This window comes from Rana temporaria, chromosome 3 (genome assembly GCF_905171775.1).
Source record: "Rana temporaria chromosome 3, aRanTem1.1, whole genome shotgun sequence".
NCBI lineage: Eukaryota > Metazoa > Chordata > Amphibia > Anura > Ranidae > Rana > Rana temporaria.
The window spans coordinates 484935526-484954289 of record NC_053491.1 but is presented as its reverse complement, the minus strand read 5'-3'; the positions used below and the strand labels follow the sequence as shown (position 1 = coordinate 484954289).

General features: G+C 50.4%; 1 protein-coding gene across 1 annotated transcript; it reads left to right on the top strand.

Moving 5' to 3' along the window:
- Positions 1-240: 240 nt before the first annotated feature.
- Positions 241-1332, top strand: LOC120930798 (protein ALP1-like). Its single transcript, XM_040341973.1, has one exon. It carries the CDS (start codon positions 241-243, stop codon positions 1330-1332), a length of 1092 nt encoding a protein of 363 aa, XP_040197907.1.
- The last annotated feature ends 17432 nt before the right edge of the window (positions 1333-18764 follow it).

Sequence of the window (18764 nt, the reverse complement as noted above, 5' to 3'; positions counted from 1 at the left end):
TCTGTCCTCCAAAACCAAGGAGCGGAAGGGAATCGGCCTCCCACCGGGGGCGACTCTTATAGGACAGCTCCACATAGCGATTCCTCGCCCCTCTCTGAACTGTGCGCGGGAACGGTCGCCCTCTGTTCGCTCTACTACGTCCGCCTAAAGAAGGAACGGCGACTGAGGGACTCGGAGCGCCGGAGGCGCCATTTCCTCTTCCGCCGCTCTAAAGCTCGGGAGCGTCTCCGCTTCGCCGCGATGTGGGCATCCAGACTGTTATCCGCAGAGGACACGCCCTCCGGGGAAGGCCAGGAGTCTCGGGTTTGGAATGCCGCCATCGAAAAGGCCTTCTCGCGCTTCGACTGGATGGAGAGCTTCCGCATGACCAAACCGACCTTCAACTACCTGTGTAACCAGCTGCGGCCGGTCGTTCGCAGGATGGACGCCGGCATGTGCCAAGCCATCCCGGTGGAGGTGCGGCTGGCGGTGGCGCTGTGGCACCTAGGTTCCTCCTGCGATTTCCAGACGATGGAGGAGATCTTTGGGCTCTCTTGTTCCACCATAGTTCGGGTCATCCGCGACGTGTGTGAAGCGGTGGCGTCCATCCTTGCCCCTAAATTAGTTTCCGTCCCTCAAGGAGATATTCTTCAAGAGACTCTTAAGGGGTTTGAACATCGCTATGGCCTAGCGCAGGTGGCCGGAGTGGTTGGGACCCTACATGTAGCCATAGGTCCCTCTAACGACTCTACGGGCCAGTTCTACAACACCAAAGGATGGCGTTCCGTGGTCCTCCAAGCAGTGGTGGACCCTGACTTCTGCTTTTGGGACTTGAACGTTGGCTGCCCCGGTAGCTTATCGGATTCTCAGGTTCTGGTGGCCTCTGAGCTTTACGAGCACGGCACAGAAGGAACTCTGTTCCCCAACACCGCCAAGAACGTGAACGGTGTTGAGGTGCCCATCCATTTGTTGGGGTCACGTTCCTACCCCCTCCTCCCGTGGCTTATGACGCCCCTCACCAAAGAATCAACGGCGGCCGATGTGGAGCTGAACCGACGCTTTACATCTGCCCTGACCTTGACTCAGATAGCCTTCGGGCGCCTCAAGAGCCGTTGGCGTTGCCTGTTGAAGAGCAGCCACGTGGACCTCGCCTTCTTGCCGATCCTGGTCACCGCTTGTTGCGTCCTTCATAATATCTGTGAAGGCCGCAGAGAACCTTTTGAAGATCACTGGCTGGAGGAGGCCTCCGAAGAGGAACTAGAGCAACCCAGTGAGGTGGAGGAAGATGATATGGAGATGGAGGGAGCGGCCGAGGAGATACGGACTGCTCTTGCAAGCCATGTACGGACTTGACACGCAAACGGTGGAGGCCAGTGAATGACAATGCGCTAAGTTGGCTTTTTCTTTTTTAACTACTTTTTATGATCGTATTTATGTGTGATTATTATAATGAAGAGTTGGTGGTTCAGATGATGACTTGTTTTGTGGAAAATTATTCTTGTCTTTCTTGACCGAGTCTTTTGAAGCCTTGTCTTTTGGCCCCATTTGTATCAGAAGAAATGCATAGCCAATGGAATGACAGAGGCTATGCTGGCAATGGAGAAAGTATGAGGTATGCTGCTTCCTAAGCCCAAAACTGGAAGATCGGGAGGTGGGCACCAGCGGGGGCTCATCCTAAGCCCTTACCGACTGCACAAGTCCAAAGGAAATTCAATTTCTTGTAACTTTATTCATCTAGACGACACAATGCTGAACCGGGTATGGATTTTATACTATCGTTACACTGGTTCAGCTTAGACCGTACCTGTGGGACCCCTGTAGGATCTGAAAATCCCTGTAGTAGTCTCAGCTACTACAGTGCTTGTCCCGGTCTTCTGGGTCCTATGCTGAGCTAACTTAATGAATGCTGGGCACTCTGATTGGATGAGGTGAAGAAGCAGGGTAAGGTAATGTCATAATCTCCACCTAGTCCAATCGGGAAACACCTTGCATTAATTGAGAAACACGCAAGGCGTTGGTCATGTTGCGTGAGTAGTCTCCAGTGTTCACCATGCCAGTGGTTCTCAAGCACTGGACCACTGCCTCCCTGTGTCTGGGCCTCCAGCTAGCTGCAGATCCCCTAACCTCCCACAGTGCCTCCCAGTTCCCATGCCTCCAGTTAGCTGCAGTTCCCTTGCCAGTGGTTCTCAACCACTGGGCCTCCAGTTAGCTGCAGATCCCTTGACCTCCCAGTTCCCTTGCCAGTGGTTCTCAACCACTGGACCTGGGTCTCCAGCTAGCTGCAGATCCCCTAACTTGCCAGTTGTTCTCAACCACTGGACCTGGGCCTTCAGTTAGCTGCAGATCCCCTAACCTCCCAGTTCCCTTGCCAGTGGTTCTTAACCACTGGACCAGGGCCTCCAGCTATCTACAGATCCCCTAACCTCCTAGTTCCCTTGCCAGTTGTTCTCAACCACTGGACCAGGGCCTCCAGGTAGCTGCAGATCCCCTAACCTCCCAGTTCCCTTGCCAGTGGTTCTCAACCACTGGACCAGGGCCTCCAGGTAGCTGCAGATCCCCTAACCTCCCAGTTCCCTTGCCAGTGGTTCTCAACCACTGGACCGGGGCCTCCAGGTAGCTGCAGATCCCCTAACCTCCCAGTTCCCTTGCCAGTTGTTCTCAATCGCTGGACATGGGCCTCTAGCTAGCTGCAGATCCCCTAACCTCCCAGTTTCCTTGCCAGTTGTTCCCAATCGCTGGATCTGGGCCTCTAGCTAGCTGCAGATCCCCTAACCTCCCAGTTCCCTTGCCAGTTCTCAATCCCTTGACCTGGGCCTCCAGCTAGCTGAAGATCCCCTGACCTCCCAGTTCCTATGCCAGTGGTTCTTAACCACTGGATCTGGGCCTCCAGCTAGCTGCAGATCCCCTAACCTCCCAGTTCCCTTGCCAGTGGTTCTTAACCACTGGATCTGGGCCTCCAGCTAGCTGCAGATCCCCTAACCTCCCAGTTCCCTTGCCAGTTGTTCCCAATCGCTGGACCTGGGCCTCCAGCTAGCTGCAGATCACCTAACCTCCCAGTTCCCTTGCCAGTTCTCAATCCCTTGACCTGGGCCTCCAGCTAGCTGAAGATCCCCTGACCTCCCAGTTCCCATGCCAGTGGTTCTCAACCACTGGACCTGGGCCTACAGCTAGCTGCAGATCCCCTAACCTCCCACTAGACCTGGGCCTCCAGCTAGCTGAAGATCCCCTGACCTCCCAGTTCCCATGCCAGTGGTTCTCAACCACTGGACTTGGGCCTACAGATAGCTGTAGATCCCCTAACCTCCCACTAGACCTGGGCCTCCAGCTAGCTGCACATCCCCTAACCTCCCAGTTCCCATGCCAGTGGTTCTCAACCACTGGACCATGGCGTCCCATTTTCTGGGCCTTCCAGCTAGCTGCAGATCCCTCAAACCTTCCAGTTCCCATTCTAGTGGTTTTCAACCACTGGACCCTGGCCTCCCTGTTTCTGGGCCTCCTGATAGCTGCCTGCAGATCCCTTAACCTCCTAGAGTGCCCCTCAATCTCTTACAGTACCCCTCAGTCCCTTTAGTTTTTTGCTGAGCCTCCAGTCCCCCCATAGTGCCCCAATAGTGTCTTGCAGTACCCCCCAGCCCCTGCAGTGCCCCCCCCAGTCTCCCACAAGCCCCAGCCTCATAGAGAGATCCTCAGCCTCCTTCATGGACCAAGACTACCACCGGTCCTTCCAGCTCCATCCATAAACCTCATCCCCAACAGGGCCACCAAGTCCCAGGAGGAGACTCTGTTCATGTTGTCCAGATTAATAAAGTTACCAATGTTTGAATTTCCTTTGGAGTGCAGATAGTCTTCTCCTTGGGTTTTGAAAAGTAAAACGGAAGCTTGCTAAGAAAAGTATTTGGAGGTTGGAGTATGGGCCCCTGTACGCCAGTGCCTTGCGGTAAGACGTTCTTGTATAATGTGCGGTACCAATGCGTTTAATGTGTATTTGTGTTAAGCAGCTCATTCATTGGGCCAACAAAGCACTGCAATGCACTTCCACTAGACCTGCGACAATTATTTACTGGTGTAACTGCCACGCACTGGTGTGAAAGGGCCCCAGCAAAACTTTGACCCTCCAGCTGTTGCAGAACGCATGCTTGCGGCTGTCATGATATTGCAGTGCCTCATGGGAGATGCAGTTCCGCAACAGCTGGAGTGCCGAAGTTGGGATGCCCCCAATCCAGATGGAATCAGGGATGCAGAGGGAAAGGTCAGCACAGACTCTGCTTACTTATCCGGTCAGAGACATTGATGTTATTGTATCAGGTTTAATGGGAGGCAATCACAGTGTCCTCCACTACCGCTTAACCAGTCTGTCGCTGTCACCACCTCAGTTGTGGGTGCTCGCTTTTCCGGGATGCGCTCCTCCCCAACCAGTCCACACACCCAGAGAGGAAGCTACACACCACTGTTCCATTAGTCTTAGAAATAACTTTATTTTTCCAGCACCGTTAAGCACACTCCACCCGGGTCCTCTGCTGATGTGTTTCACCCCCGACTGGGGTGTGAAGCTGAGCTTCGGGAAACCTAAAAGTCCTTTAAGCCCAATTCCAGCAAGGTTAAAGGTGTCAGAATCCCTCTTAGATTGGTGATCAGTGGAGAAGCCCCCTTAGATTGGTGATCAGTGGAGAAGCCTCCTTCGATTGGTGGTCAGTAGAGAAGCCCCCTTAGATTGGTGATCAGTGGAGAAGCCCCATTAAAATGGTGATCAGTGGAGAAGCCCCCTTAGATTGGTGATCAGTGGAGAAGCCCCCTTAGATTGGTGGTCAGTGGAAAAGCCACTTCGATTGGTGGCCAGTGAGGAACGCCCCTTTAGATTGGTGATCAGTGGAGAAGCTCCCTTAGATTGGTGATCGGTGGAGAAGCCCCCTTAGATTGATGGTCCACAGACAGAATTCTCACCGCTCCAGGTGAGCCTCGTGATGATCAGGGGTTGTTGAACCACCAGGGTGCTGGCGATGCGGTAATAGCAAAAAACAAAAGAACAAAAGCTGGACAGCCGCACTCCAAAACTTTCTTTAAAAGAGATGTCTTTTATTTTCAACTGTGCATACAGTCACTGCAAGCCCACAAAAATCAGTATGGCCAACGTTTCGCACTGGCGTCAGTGCTTAGTCATGACTAAGCACTGACGCCAGTGCGAAACGTTGGCCATACTGATTTTTGTGGGCTTGCAGTGACTGTATGCACAGTTGAAAATAAAAGACATCTCTTTTAAAGAAAGTTTTGGAGTGCGGCTGTCCAGCTTTTGTTCTTTTGTTTTTAGATTGATGGTCAGTGGAGAAGCCCCCTTAGATTGGTGGTCAGTAGAGAAGTCACCTTAGATTGGTGGTTAGCAGGGAAGCCCCCTTAGATTGGTGATCAGTAGAGAAGTCCCTATAGATTGGAGGTCATTGAGAAAAGCCCCCTTACATTAGTGGTCAGCGAAGAAGCCCCCTTAAATTGGTGGTCAGTGGAGAAGCTCCCTTAGATTGGTCGGTAGAGAAGCCCCCTTAGATTGGTGATCAGTGGAGAAGCCCTCTTAGATTGGTGGTCTTGAGGAAAGCCCCCTTAGATTGGGGATCAGTAGAGAAGCCCCCTTAGATTGGTGGTCAGTGGAAAAGCCACTTAGATTGGTGGTCAGTGGAGAAGCCCCCTTAGATTGGTGGTCAGTGAAGAAGCCCCCTTAGATTGGTGGTCAGTAGAGAAGACCCCTTAGATTGGTGGTCAGTGGAAAAACCACTTAGATTGGTGGTCAGTGGAGAAGCCCCCTTAGATTGGTCAGTGGAAAAGCCACTTAGATTGGTGGTCAGTGGAGAAGCCCCCTTAGATTGGTGGTCAGTGAAGAAGCCCCCTTAGATTGGTGGTCAGTAGAGAAGACCCCTTAGATTGGTGGTCAGTGGAAAAACCACTTAGATTGGTGGTCAGTGGAGAAGCCCCCTTAGATTGGTGGTCAGTAGAGAAGACCCCTTAGATTGGTCATCAGTGGAGAAGCCACTTAGATTGGTGGTAAGTGGAAGAAGGACCCTTTTACATTGCAGGTTATTGGAGAAGGCCCCCAATACACTGGTGATCAATGAGAATAATGTTCCTCTATATTTACACTTTGTAGAAAGAATTTCCTTACAGAAAGTTCAAAGGATCTTTGGAGTCATTAGTTATTGATCCGATACTGTCTATAGAAATTACCCATTGCTCAAGGAACCCCTAATAATCTCTGGAGTAACCCATAGCAATCTCTGGAGGAACCCCTAATAATCTCTGGAGGAACCCTGGCTAAGAATGGCTGACAGAGCAAAGTAAAATGTACATCCAGGACTAGATGGGTCTGATAACTCCCGAAAAATGATAATATACCCCTTACCTTCATATGAGGAATATACCCATACCTTCATATGAGGAATATACCCGTACCTTCATATGAGGAATATACTCGTACCTTCATATGAGGAATATACCCGTACCTTCATATGAGGAATATCCCCGTACCTTCATATGAGGAATGTCCCCGTACCTTCATATGAGGACTATACCCGTACCTTCATATGAGGAATATCCCATACTTTCATATGAGGAATATACCCGTACCTTCATATGAGGAATATCCCGTACCTTCATATGAGGAATATCCCTGTACCTTCATATGAGGAATATACCCGTACCTTCATATGAGGAATATCCCCATACCTTCATATGAGGAATATACCCGTACCTTCATATGAGGAATATACCCGTACCTTCATATGAGGAATATACCCGTACCTTCATATGAGGAATATACCCGTACCTTCATATGAGGAATATACCCGTACTTTCATATGAGGAATATCCCCATACCTTCATATGAGGAATATACCCGTACCTTCATATGAGGAATATACCCGTACCTTCAAATGAGGAATATACCCGTACCTTCACATGAGCAATATACCCGTACCTTCACATGAGGAATATACCCGTACCTTCACATGAGGAATATACCCGTACCTTCATATGAGGAATATACCCGTACCTTCATATGAGGAATATCCCCGTACCTTCATATGAGGAATATCCCCGTACCTTCATATGAGGAATATACCCGTACCTTCATATGAGGAATATACCCGTACCTTCATATGAGGAATATCCCCGTACCTTCATATGAGGAATATACCCGTACCTTCATATGAGGAATATCCCCGTACCTTCATATGAGGACTATACCCGTACCTTCATATGAGGAATATCCCCGTACCTTCATATGAGGAATATCCCCGTACCTTCATATGAGGAATATCCCTGTACCTTCATATGAGGAATATACCGTACCTTCATATGAGGAATATCCCCGTACCTTCATATGAGGAATATCCCCGTACCTTCATAGGAGGAATATACCCGTACCTTCATATGAGGAATATCCCCGTACCTTCATATGAGGAATATACCCGTACCTTCATATGAGGAATATACCCGTACCTTTGTATGAGGAGTATACCCGTACCTTCATATGAGGACTATACCCGTACCTTCATATGAGGAATATCCCCGTACCTTCATAAGAGGAATATACCCGTACCTTCATATGAGGAATATACCCGTACCTTCATATGAGCAATATCCCCGTACCTTCATATGAGGAATATCCCCGTACCTTCATATGAGGACTATCCCCGTACCTTCATATGAGGAATATACCCGTACCTTCATATGAGGAATATCCCCGTACCTTCATATGAGGAATATCCCCGTACCTTCATATGAGGAATATCCCCGTACCTTCATATGAGGAATATCCCCGTACCTTCATATGAGGAATATACCCGTACCTTCATATGAGGAATATCCCCGTACCTTCATATGAGGAATATCCCCGTACCTTCATATGAGGAATATCCCCGTACCTTCATATGAGGAATATCCCCGTACCTTCATATGAGGAATATCCCCGTACCTTCATATGAGGAATATACCCGTACCTTCATATGAGGACTATACCCGTACCTTCATATGAGGAATATACCCGTACCTTCATGAGGAATATCCCTGTACCTTCATATGAGGAATATCCCCGTACCTTCATAGGAGGAATATACCCGTACCTTCATATGAGGAATATACCCGTACCTTCATATGAGGAATATACCCGTACCTTCATGAGGAATATCCCTGTACCTTCATATGAGGAATATCCCCGTACCTTCATAGGAGGAATATACCCGTACCTTCATAGGAGGAATATACCCGTACCTTCATAGGAGGAATATCCCCATACCTTCATATGAGGAATATCCCCGTACCTTCATATGAGGAATATCCCCGTACCTTCATATGAGGAATATACCCGTACCTTCATAGGAGGAATATCCCCGTACCTTCATATGAGGAATATACCCGTACCTGCATATGAGGAATATCCCCGTACCTTCATATGAGGTCACCTTGATTCCTGGCAATGGCAGACAGTACAGTATTTGGTGAACTACAAATTCAAAGTTGGCTGCTCGCCCTTCCTGTTGGGAAAGTAGCTGCACTGGCTGTACACGGTGTCCAGGCTGTACACGGGGTCCTGGCTGTATGTGGGGTGTAGCCAGCCTTGTTGGTAGGTTCCTGATGTGGACTACGTTCTTGTGTGCTGACGAAGAGTCCCCCCCATTTAGCACCATCCATGGCACCAGGAAAAGAGCGAACCCCGTGCTGCATGGGCCCCGTTCTGTTCTCTCTTTAAAGGTAAGACAAAATAGTCTCTAGGCATTCAATAAAAACACATGAGCAACCCTAACCGGTGGGAGGTAACCAGCGTAGGTAGACACAAGGAATTCTGGGAGTTGTCGTTTGGGGAAAACGACGGTAATGCTGGGTGCTGTAATGACCACCGGCTGGGGAACCGTAGACGATCCAAGTGAAGCAAGGTCACCAGCACACCAAGGATTCCTGTTTGTCACCGTTGCATTTTAAAGCGTGACGTGTTTGGTATCTATTTACTCGGCGTAAAATCATCTTTTATACTTTCCAAAAAAAAATGTGTTCAAAAATCTACTGCGCAAATACCATGTGACATAAAAAAAGGCAAAACCCACCAATTTATTCTCTAGGGCCTCTGCTTTAAAGATGTATATATATAGGGATGTACCAATGCCACTTTTTTATCACCGAGTACGAGTGCCGATACTTTACCCCAGGTACCAATTACCGATACCTATCGCGTAGGTAGGAGGGGGGTTTGGCGGGGGGTTGTTAGGGAGTTGGGCGAGACTGGGGTGAGGGCAGGGTGGGAAGTAGAGGGGTAAATGAGGGAAGCCAGTGTCCCCCCCTAATCCCCACTGTGTCACCCCTCATCCAGCCTGTGTCCCCCCTCATCCAGCCTGTGTCCCCCCTCATCCAGCCTGTGTCCCCCCTCATCCACCCTGTGTCTCCCCTCATCCACCCTGTGTCTCCCCTCATCCCCACTGTGTCCCCCCTCATCCCCACTGTGTCACCCCTCATCCAGCCTGTGTCACCCCTCATCCACCCTGTGTCCCCCCTCATCCCCACTGTGTCACCCCTCATTCAGCCTGTGTCACCCCTCATCCAGCCTGTGTCCCCCCTCATCCAGCCTGTGTCCCCCCTCATCCCCACTGTGTCACCCCTCATCCAGCCTGTGTCCCCCCTCATCCACCCTGTGTCCCCCCTCATCCACCCTGTCTCTCCCCTCATCCACCCTGTGTCACCCCTCATCCAGCCTGTGTCACCCCTCATCCATCCTGTGTCCCCCTCATACCCACTGTGTCACCCCTCATCCACCCTGTGTCACCCCTCATCCAGCCTGTGTCCCCCCTCATCCCCACTGTGTCCCCCCTCATCCCCACTGTCACCCCTCATCCCCACTGTGTCACCCCTCATCCCCACTGTGTCACCCCTCATCCCCACTGTGTCACCCCTCATCCCCCCTGTATCACCCTTCATCCAGCCTGTATCCCCCTCATCCCCACTGTGTCCCCCCTCATCCCCACTGTGTCCCCCCTCATCCCCACTGTGTCCCCCCTCATCCCCACTGTCACCCCTCATCCCCACTGTGTCCCCCCTCATCCCCACTGTGTCACCCCTCATCCCCACTGTGTCACCCCTCATCCCCCCTGTATCCCCCTCATCCAGCCTCTGTCCCCCCTAATCCCCACTGTGTCACCCTTATCCAGCCTGTGTCCCCCCTCATCCAGCCTGTGTCCCCCCTCATCCACCCTTTGTCCCCCCCTCATCCAGCCTCTGTCCCCCCTAATCCCCACTGTGTCACCCTTATCCAGCCTGTGTCCCCCCTCATCCAGCCTGTGTCCCCCCCTCATCCACCCTTTGTCCCCCCCTCATCCAGCCTGTGTCCCCCCTCATCCACCCTTTGTCCCCCCCCTCATCCAGCCTGTGTCTCGCCGTGTCCCGCTTGCCTCCAGATCCAGCCCGTGTCTTTAAAATCCAGCCAATCACTCGGCATGTAAGGGGGGGTTAATTAACCAGAGTTGTGATCGGCTTCACGCGGGATACCAATACCGCTACATCAGCCGCCATGCCCGTGTCCCCGGCCCGACTTCCTTAGCCCTACAGAAGGTGTCCCGCCCCGACTGACGTCACTTCCGGTATCGGAGCATTCTCGCGAGTACCGATACTCGTGGAATTGCCTAGTATCGGTACATCCCTAATATACATATATATATTGTAACTGTACTGTCTGCCCCCAACTGTTGGCACTGTATAAATACTGTATAATAATAATGGGCCAGATTCAAGAAACAATGGCGCCTGTGTAACCATAGGTTACACAGCGCAATTGCTTACTTGCTCCGGCGTAGCGAAGGCTCCTGATTCAGAGAACTCGTTACGCCGACTGCAGCCTAAAATCTGCGTGGCATAAGGCTCTTATGCCACGCAGATTTTAGGCTGCATTCTAGCGATGACCGCTAGGGGGCGCTCCCATTGTGATCTGTGTATAGTATGCAAATTGCATACTAACACCGATTCACAACGTTGCGCGAGCCCTGCGTACGCAAATTACGTAGTTTGCGTACGTCGGGTTTCGCGTAATGTTACACATCCTAATAGCAGGCGCAGCCCATGCTATAGTATACCCGTCGTTCCCGCGTCGCGATATTTAAAATCTACGTCGTTTGCGTAAGTGAATCTTGAATGGCGATGGACGCCATTCACGTTCACTTTGAAGCAAATGACTTAGGCTGCATTCTTGCGATGGCCGCTAGGTAGCGTTCCCGTTGTGCTCAGTGTATAGTATGCAAATTGCATACTAACGTCGATTTACAACGTTGCGTGAGCCCTGCGTACGCAATTTACGTTGTTTCCAATGTTACGTATACCCATCATTCCCGCGTCGCGAAATTTAAAATTTACGTAGTTTGCGTAAGTGAATGGCGATGGACGCCATTCACGTTCACTTTGAAGCAAATGACGTCCTTGCGACGTCATTTGCCGCAATGCACGTCGGGAAAGTTTCCCGACGGAGCCTTGCGCTCTACGCTCGGCGCGGGAGCGCGCCTAATTTAAATGATTCGGGATAATTTACATTGCGTGCGCTTACGCCGGGCAATTTTGCCGGCGCGCCCTCGCAATTTACGGAGCTACTGCTCCGTGAATCGAGGGCAGCGCAAAATATTTGCGGGGGGCGCAGGGCAAAATCGTTGCCCTGTGCCTCCGCAAATAAAGCGCTAATGTTCCTGAATCCGGGCGAATATGTTTTGTAATTTTCTAGCAAAAAAATTAAATACTGATAGTTACATATGAACAAAAAGTGCCAGAAAATTCCTGGAAGTGAAGTGGTTAAAGAAAAAGAAAACGTAACGAGAAAGGTAAAAACAACGACCTCCAAACGATTCTAGTCTCCCTTTGATCGCGGTATGTGGTGGGTGTCACGTCATACTACAATGTGGCCACAAGGGGTCTCTGTTTGGTCGCACACACACTGATTATATTTACTCGCGGTTTGGATTTGACGTCGGCCGTCTCAGTTTTGTACATTTGCAAGTGAAATCTCTTCCCATAAGTCTCACTATAAATATCTTTCCATTCAGAAATAAACTTTTAACCCTTTCACTGCCTGCGCGGTTTTCTCGCACGGTATTTGCGCAATCATTTTTCAAACGCCTTTTTTTTGGGGGGGAAAAAACGGTTCCGTGAATTAAAAAATAACAAAACAGTAAAGTTAGTCCAATTTTTTTGTAAAATATGAAAGACGGTGTTACGCCGAGTAAATAGATACCTGACACGTCACGCTTTAATATTGCGCACACTCATGGAATGGCGCCGGTACTTAAAAATCTCCATAAGCGACGCTTTAAATTTTTTCACAGGTTACAATTTTCGAGTTACAGAGGAGGTCTAGTGCTAGAATTGTTGCGCACGCTCTAACGCACGCGGCGACACCTCACATGTGGGGTTTGAACGGCGTTTACATATGTGGGCGGGACTTGCGTGCGTGTTCGCTTCTGAGCGCGAGCTACCGGGGACAGGGGCATTAAAAAAAAAAAAGGTAATTTTATTTTTGTTTTACTTCATTTTCTTTATTTTTACACTTTTACAAAAAAAAAAAAAAATGTGATCACTTTTATTCCTATTACAAGTAAGGGCCCGGATTCAAGTAGATTTGCGCATTTATTACGGAGGCGCAGGGCAACGATTTTGCCCTGCGCCCCCCGCAATTTTTTTGCGCTGCCCTCGATTCACGGAGCAGAGGCTCCGTAAATTGCGTGGGCGCGCCGGCAAAATGCCCGGCGCAAGCGCGCGCAATTTAAATGATCCCGTAGGGGGCGGGAATCATTTAAATTAGGCGCGTTCCCGCGCCGAGCGTAGAGCGCATGCTCCGTCGGGAAACTTTCCCGACGTGCATTGCGGCAAATGACGTCGCAAGGACGTCATTTGCTTCAAAGTGAACGTGAATGGCGTCCATCGCCATTCACGATTCACTTACGCGAACTACGTAAATTTTACATTTCGCGACGCGGGAACGATGGGTATACGTAACATTGGAAACGACGTAAACTGCGTACGCAGGGCTCGCGTAACGTTGTGAATCGTTGTTAGTATGCAATTTGCATACTATACGCTGACCACAACGGGAACGCCCCCTAGCGGCCATCGCTAGAATGCAGCCTAAGATATGCGGGCATAAGAGCCTTATGCCGCGCAGATTTTAGGCTGCAGTCGGCGTAACGAGGTTCCTGAATCAGGAGCATTCGTTACGCCGGCGCAAGTAAGCAATTGCGCTGTGTAACCTATGGTTGAGGCGGCAGCACCCCCCCCCCCCCCTCGGTTCTCTGCTCCAGGGGGCCCATGCCTGAAGCTGTGTAAGGGGCCCCATAATCCCTGATGGGAAATGTCGTTCCAAAACATCTGGGGCTAGATTCAGGTAGCCGGGCGCATTGTTACGGCGGCGCAGCGTATCGCGTTTACGCTACGCCGCCGTAAATCAGAGAGGCAAGTGCTGTATTCACAAAGCACTTGCCTTCTAAGTTACGGCGGCGTAGCGTAAATGGGGCTGGCGTAAGCGCACCTAATTCAAATGAGGATGAGGGGGGGCGTGTTTTATGTTAATTCTTGCTGACCCGACGTGATTGACGTTTTTTTTACGAGCGGCGCATGCGCCGTCCGTGGACATATCCCAGTGTGCATTGCTCCAAAGTACGCCGCAAGGACGTCATTGGTTTCGACGTGAACGTAAATTACGTCCAGCCCTATTCGCGAACGACTTACGCAAACGACGTAAAAAATTCAAAATTCGACGCGGGAACGACGTCCATACTTAACAGTGGGGTAGATTCAAGAAGCAATTGCGCCTGTGTAACCATAGGTTACACAGCGCAATTGCTTTTTTGCCCCGGCGTAACGAGTGCTCCTGATTCAGGAACCTCGTTACGCCGACTACAGTCTAAGATATGCGTGGCATAAGGCTCTTATGCCCGCATATCTTAGGCTGCATTCTTGCGGTTGCCGCTAGGTGGCGTTGCCGTAGTGGTCAGCGTATAGTATGCAAATTGCATACTAACACCGATTCACAACGTTGCGCGAGCCCTGCGTACGCAGTTTACGTCGTTTACGTACGGCGGTTTTCGCGCAAGGCTGCCCATGCTATTAGCAGGGGCAGCCCATGTTACGTATACCCGTCGTTCCCGCGTCGCGAAATTTGAATTTTACATACTTTGCATAAGTGAATCGTGAATGGCGCTGGACGCCATTCACGTTCACTTTGAAGCAAATGACGTCCTTGCGACGTCATTTGCCGCAATGCACGTCGGGAAAGTTTCCCGACGGAGCATGCGCTCTACGATCGGCGCGGGAACGCGCCTAATTTAAATGATTCCCGCACCCGGCGGGATCATTTACATTGCGCGCGCTTCCGCCGGGCAATTTTGCCGGCGCGCCCTCACAATTTACGGAGCTACTGCTCCGTGAATCGAGGGCAGCGCAAATTATTTGCGGGGGCGTAGGGCAAAATCGTTGCCCTGTGCCTCCGCAAATAATGCGCAAGTCGTACCTGAATCCGGGCCATTGAGTGCGCCTCATAGAAGCAGGAGCAACGTTACGCCGGAAAAGCCTTACGCAAACGACATAAAAAAAATTCGCCGGGCGCACGTACGTTTCTGAATCGGCGTATCGAGGTCATTTGCATATTCTATGCCGAAAATGACGGAAGTGCCACCTAGCGGCCAGCGTAAATATGCACCCTAAGATACGACGGCGTAGGAGACTTACGCCAGTCGCATCTTAGGCTAATGTCGTCGTATCTTGCTTTCTGAATACATATAGGTAGATTCAGGTAGAGTTAGGCCGACTTATCAGTAGATAAGCCGACCTAACTCAGAATCTATGCCGACTTATGTTTAAGCGTATGCTCAAACAGAGATACGCTTAAACATATCTAAGATACGACGGCTTGCGCCGACCTATCTTAGATTGCAATATTTTGGATGCCCGCTAGGTGGCGCTTCCATTGCGGTCGGCGTAGAATATGTAAATGAGGAGATACGCCGATTCACGAGCTTACGCCCGGCCGACGCAGTACTTTTTTACGCCGTTTACGTTAGAGATAGGCCGCGTAAAGTTAAAGCTAGGCCCTAGTTGGAATAGTAATGTCAAGTATGGCCGCCGTTCCCGCGTCTAAATTCGAAAATTTTACGTCGTTTGCGTAAGTCGTCCGTGAATCGGGATTTACGTCGTTTACGTCCACGTCGAAATCAATAGGCCCGTGCGGCGGACTTAGCCGCAATGCGCACTGGGAAATGTAGGCGCCCGGCGCATGCGCAGTAAAAAAAAACGTCAAGGCCCATTAACATAAAACACGCCCCCTTACACACATTTGAATTAGGCGCCCTTACGCCCCGCCCGCTTTAGGCTACGCCGCCGTAACATAGCAGGCAAGTACATTGCGAATCATGTACTTGCCTCGCTAACTTACGGCGGCGTAGCGTAAATGCCTTAAGCTACGCCGCCGCAAAGTTGCGGCAACGTACCCGAATCTAGGCAAGAAAGAAGATACGCCGGCGCAGCTTTGAATTTACGCGGCGTATCTATGGATACGCCGGCGTAAATCATTGCCGAATGCGGCCCCTGGGGTGCCAATCACTGACCCAGAGAATAAAATAGCGGTCGTTCCAATTTTTTTTTTTATGTCGCTTGATATTACCGCCAAAGTCTGGGAAACACAACATTTCAGTAAAAAAAAAACGCGCTAAAGTGAATTTTAGGGCAAACAAAGCAAATTGTTTGGTAAAATATAAAAGACGAGGTTGCACCGAGTAATTAGATACCCAACATGTCAGACCTTAAATTTGTATGCGCCAGTGAAATGGCGACAAACTTCAGTAGCGTGCGTTTTCTATCGGTGGCGCTTCACGATTCGCATGCGAGTTTCCCCCCCCAACGCTCCCGTGTGTGTTTATAGAAAGGGAAAGCGCCATCTAGTGGGCGGTTTATGAGAATCCCCCTACAGGTCATCAGTTTAGTGTTATGTAGAAGGTCTGGTGCTAGAATCACCGCTCTCGCTCCGGCGTGCGCGCGGCCCTCAGGTGTGCGCAGCCTGTGGCATTAGGGTGTGCGCCTTAAAGCTCAAAAACACGGCACCGATCTCTCAGAAAGGGGAAGGGGCCGGTAAATGACATCCCCCCCCTTCCCCCACTCATCCTGAATTATCATCTATGTGTGCCCGCTGCAGTAGCCAATGGGAGAGGAAGGAAGCCAGCCATGCTGTGGGAGGGGGCACCGGGCAGCAGGGGGGAATCTGCACCACAGGGCCTGTGGGCACACCTGGCACACTCTATGCGCACGGCGATATGTAACGTGTATCGCAATCGACGTTTTCACACGTAGACGCCCCCTGACGCCTGACTTTATGTGGGGGCCTCTCATTCTTTTTATTGGTGGGGGAGGGGATTTTATGTGCTTGGGTGTAACTTTATTTTTTGTTTGCAAAATATATATTTATATTTTTTCCATCACATTCCCCCCAGCCTCCTGGAGAGATTCCCCGACCTCTCTGACCACAGGTGCCCCCCAGAGACCCCATCCAGCCTCCAGCTCCCTTCCCAAACTGCATCCCCCGCTAATGAGACTGCACTGATGGGTACTAATGAGACTGTATTGATGGTCACTGATGAGGCTGCACTGATGAGGCTGCACTGATGGGAGCTGATGAGGTGGCACTGATGGGAGCTGATGAGGTGGCACTGATGAGGCTGCACTGATGGGAGCTGATCAGGCTGCACTCATGGGCACTGATGAGGCTGCACTGATGGGTACTAATGAGGCTGTACTGATGGGTACTAATGAGGCTGTACTGATGAGGCAGCAATGATGAGGGTGCACTGATGGTCACTGATAAGGCTGTGCTGATGAGGCTGTACTCATGGGCACTGATGAGGCTGCACTGATGGACACTGATGAGGATACACTCATGAGGCTGCACTGATGGACACTGGTGAGGATACACTGATGGGAGCTGATGAGGCTGCACTGATGGGAGCTGATGAGGCTGCACTCATGGGCACTGATGAGGCTACACCGATTGGCACTGATGAGGATACACTGATGGACACTGATGAGGCTGCACTGACTGATGGGAGCTGATTAGGCTGCACTGATGGGAGGTGATGAGGCTGCACTCATGGGCACTAATGAGGCAGCAATGATGAGGCTGCACTGATGGTCACTGATAAGGCTGCACTGATGGGAGCTGATGAGGCTGTACTCATGGGCACTGATGAGGCTACACTGATGGACACTGATGAGGCTGCACTGATGAGGATACACTGATGGACACTGATGAAGCTGCACTGATGGGAGCTGATGAGGCTGCACTGATGGGAGCTGATGAGGCTGCACTGATGGGTACTAATGAGGCTGTACTGATGAGGCTGCACTGATGGTCACTGATAAGGCTGCACTGAAGGAAGCTGATGAGGCTGTACTCTACTCATGGGCACTGATGAGGCTACACTGATGGGAGATGATGAGGATACACTGATGGGTACTGATGAGGATACACTGATGAGGCAGTACTGATGAGACTGCACTGATTGGTACTGATGAGGTGGCACTGATGAGGATATACTGATGGGTACTGATGAGGCTGCACTGATGGACACTGATGAGGATACACTGATGAGGCTGCACTGATGGACACTGGTGAGGATACACTGATGGGAGCTGATGAGGTTGCACTGATGGGAGCTGATGAGGATACACTGATGATCAGTGTAAATGTCCCCCGTCGGAATAGCTGGTTACCGGCTCCCCTTTTTTCCTAATGCTGTGACAGTGTGTGAGGAAAGGAATGCCGATAACCGGCAAGTTTGTTTACATTGTGATCAGCTATGATTGGACACAGCTGATCACATGGTAAAGGGCCGCTGTGATTGGCCCTTTACAGTGATCACAGATGCGCCCCCCAGAATGAGAGGACCTCTCTGTAGTCGTCTTCTGGCTCTAGCACAGGTGGGGGGTCGGTGAACCTTGACTGACATGTTGGGTAATATATTGCGTCTGTGAGCCTAAAATTTACTTATTTGTACTTTTTTTTGCTGAAAGTCGGCGCTTCATAAAGCTTTGTGTAAACTTCCTTCAACACAAAAAAAAAGAAAAAACTGTCACTTCCACCATTTTATTCCCCGGGGGGCGTCTGCGAAACGCAACAACAGCCCTGGCAGTGAAAGGGTTCAATTCCGATCGTCTGTCACCCAAATCTTCATCACACGTGTTTCTGTAGCAGAGCCCACAACGTACAGCGTGTGTGTGGAGAGTGGGAGGGACATGCAAACTCCATGCAAACACTGTGTGGCTGCAGGGCAGAGGTGCTAACTACTACGCCACTGCTGGAGCACACCGATCACCGTCTCTGCTCTTTATTGGCTCCTATTTGGATTTTATACCTAAATATACACAGAAGAATCGCCACTAACATTATTTATCACACTCATAAATGTAAAATTTTAATTTTGCCGCTTGCTGACCCATATATGTTGGCAGAATGGCGCGTACAGGCAAATTAACGTTCCTGTACATCGCCTTTAAGACTTGTGGGCACGCGCGTACCTACTGCGAGCTCCGTGAATGTGACCCTGGGGGGGGGGGGGGGTTGGGTTACCCTGGGGACCTCTGGGCCCCTTACAAAAAATTAAAAAATATATATATATAAAAAAAGGGGGGGGGGAGAGTAGCCATCTGGGGACCTCTGGGCCCTTTAATAAAATATATATATATAAAAAATGTTTTTTATAAAAAAAAAAAGGGGGTGGGGGTTTCCTCTGGCCTCTGGCCCT

Bases quoted from the DNA above. Each gene is read 5' to 3' on its own strand.
- LOC120930798 (XM_040341973.1), top strand. From the start codon at position 241: ATGTGGGCATCCAGACTGTTATCCGCAGAGGACACGCCCTCCGGGGAA.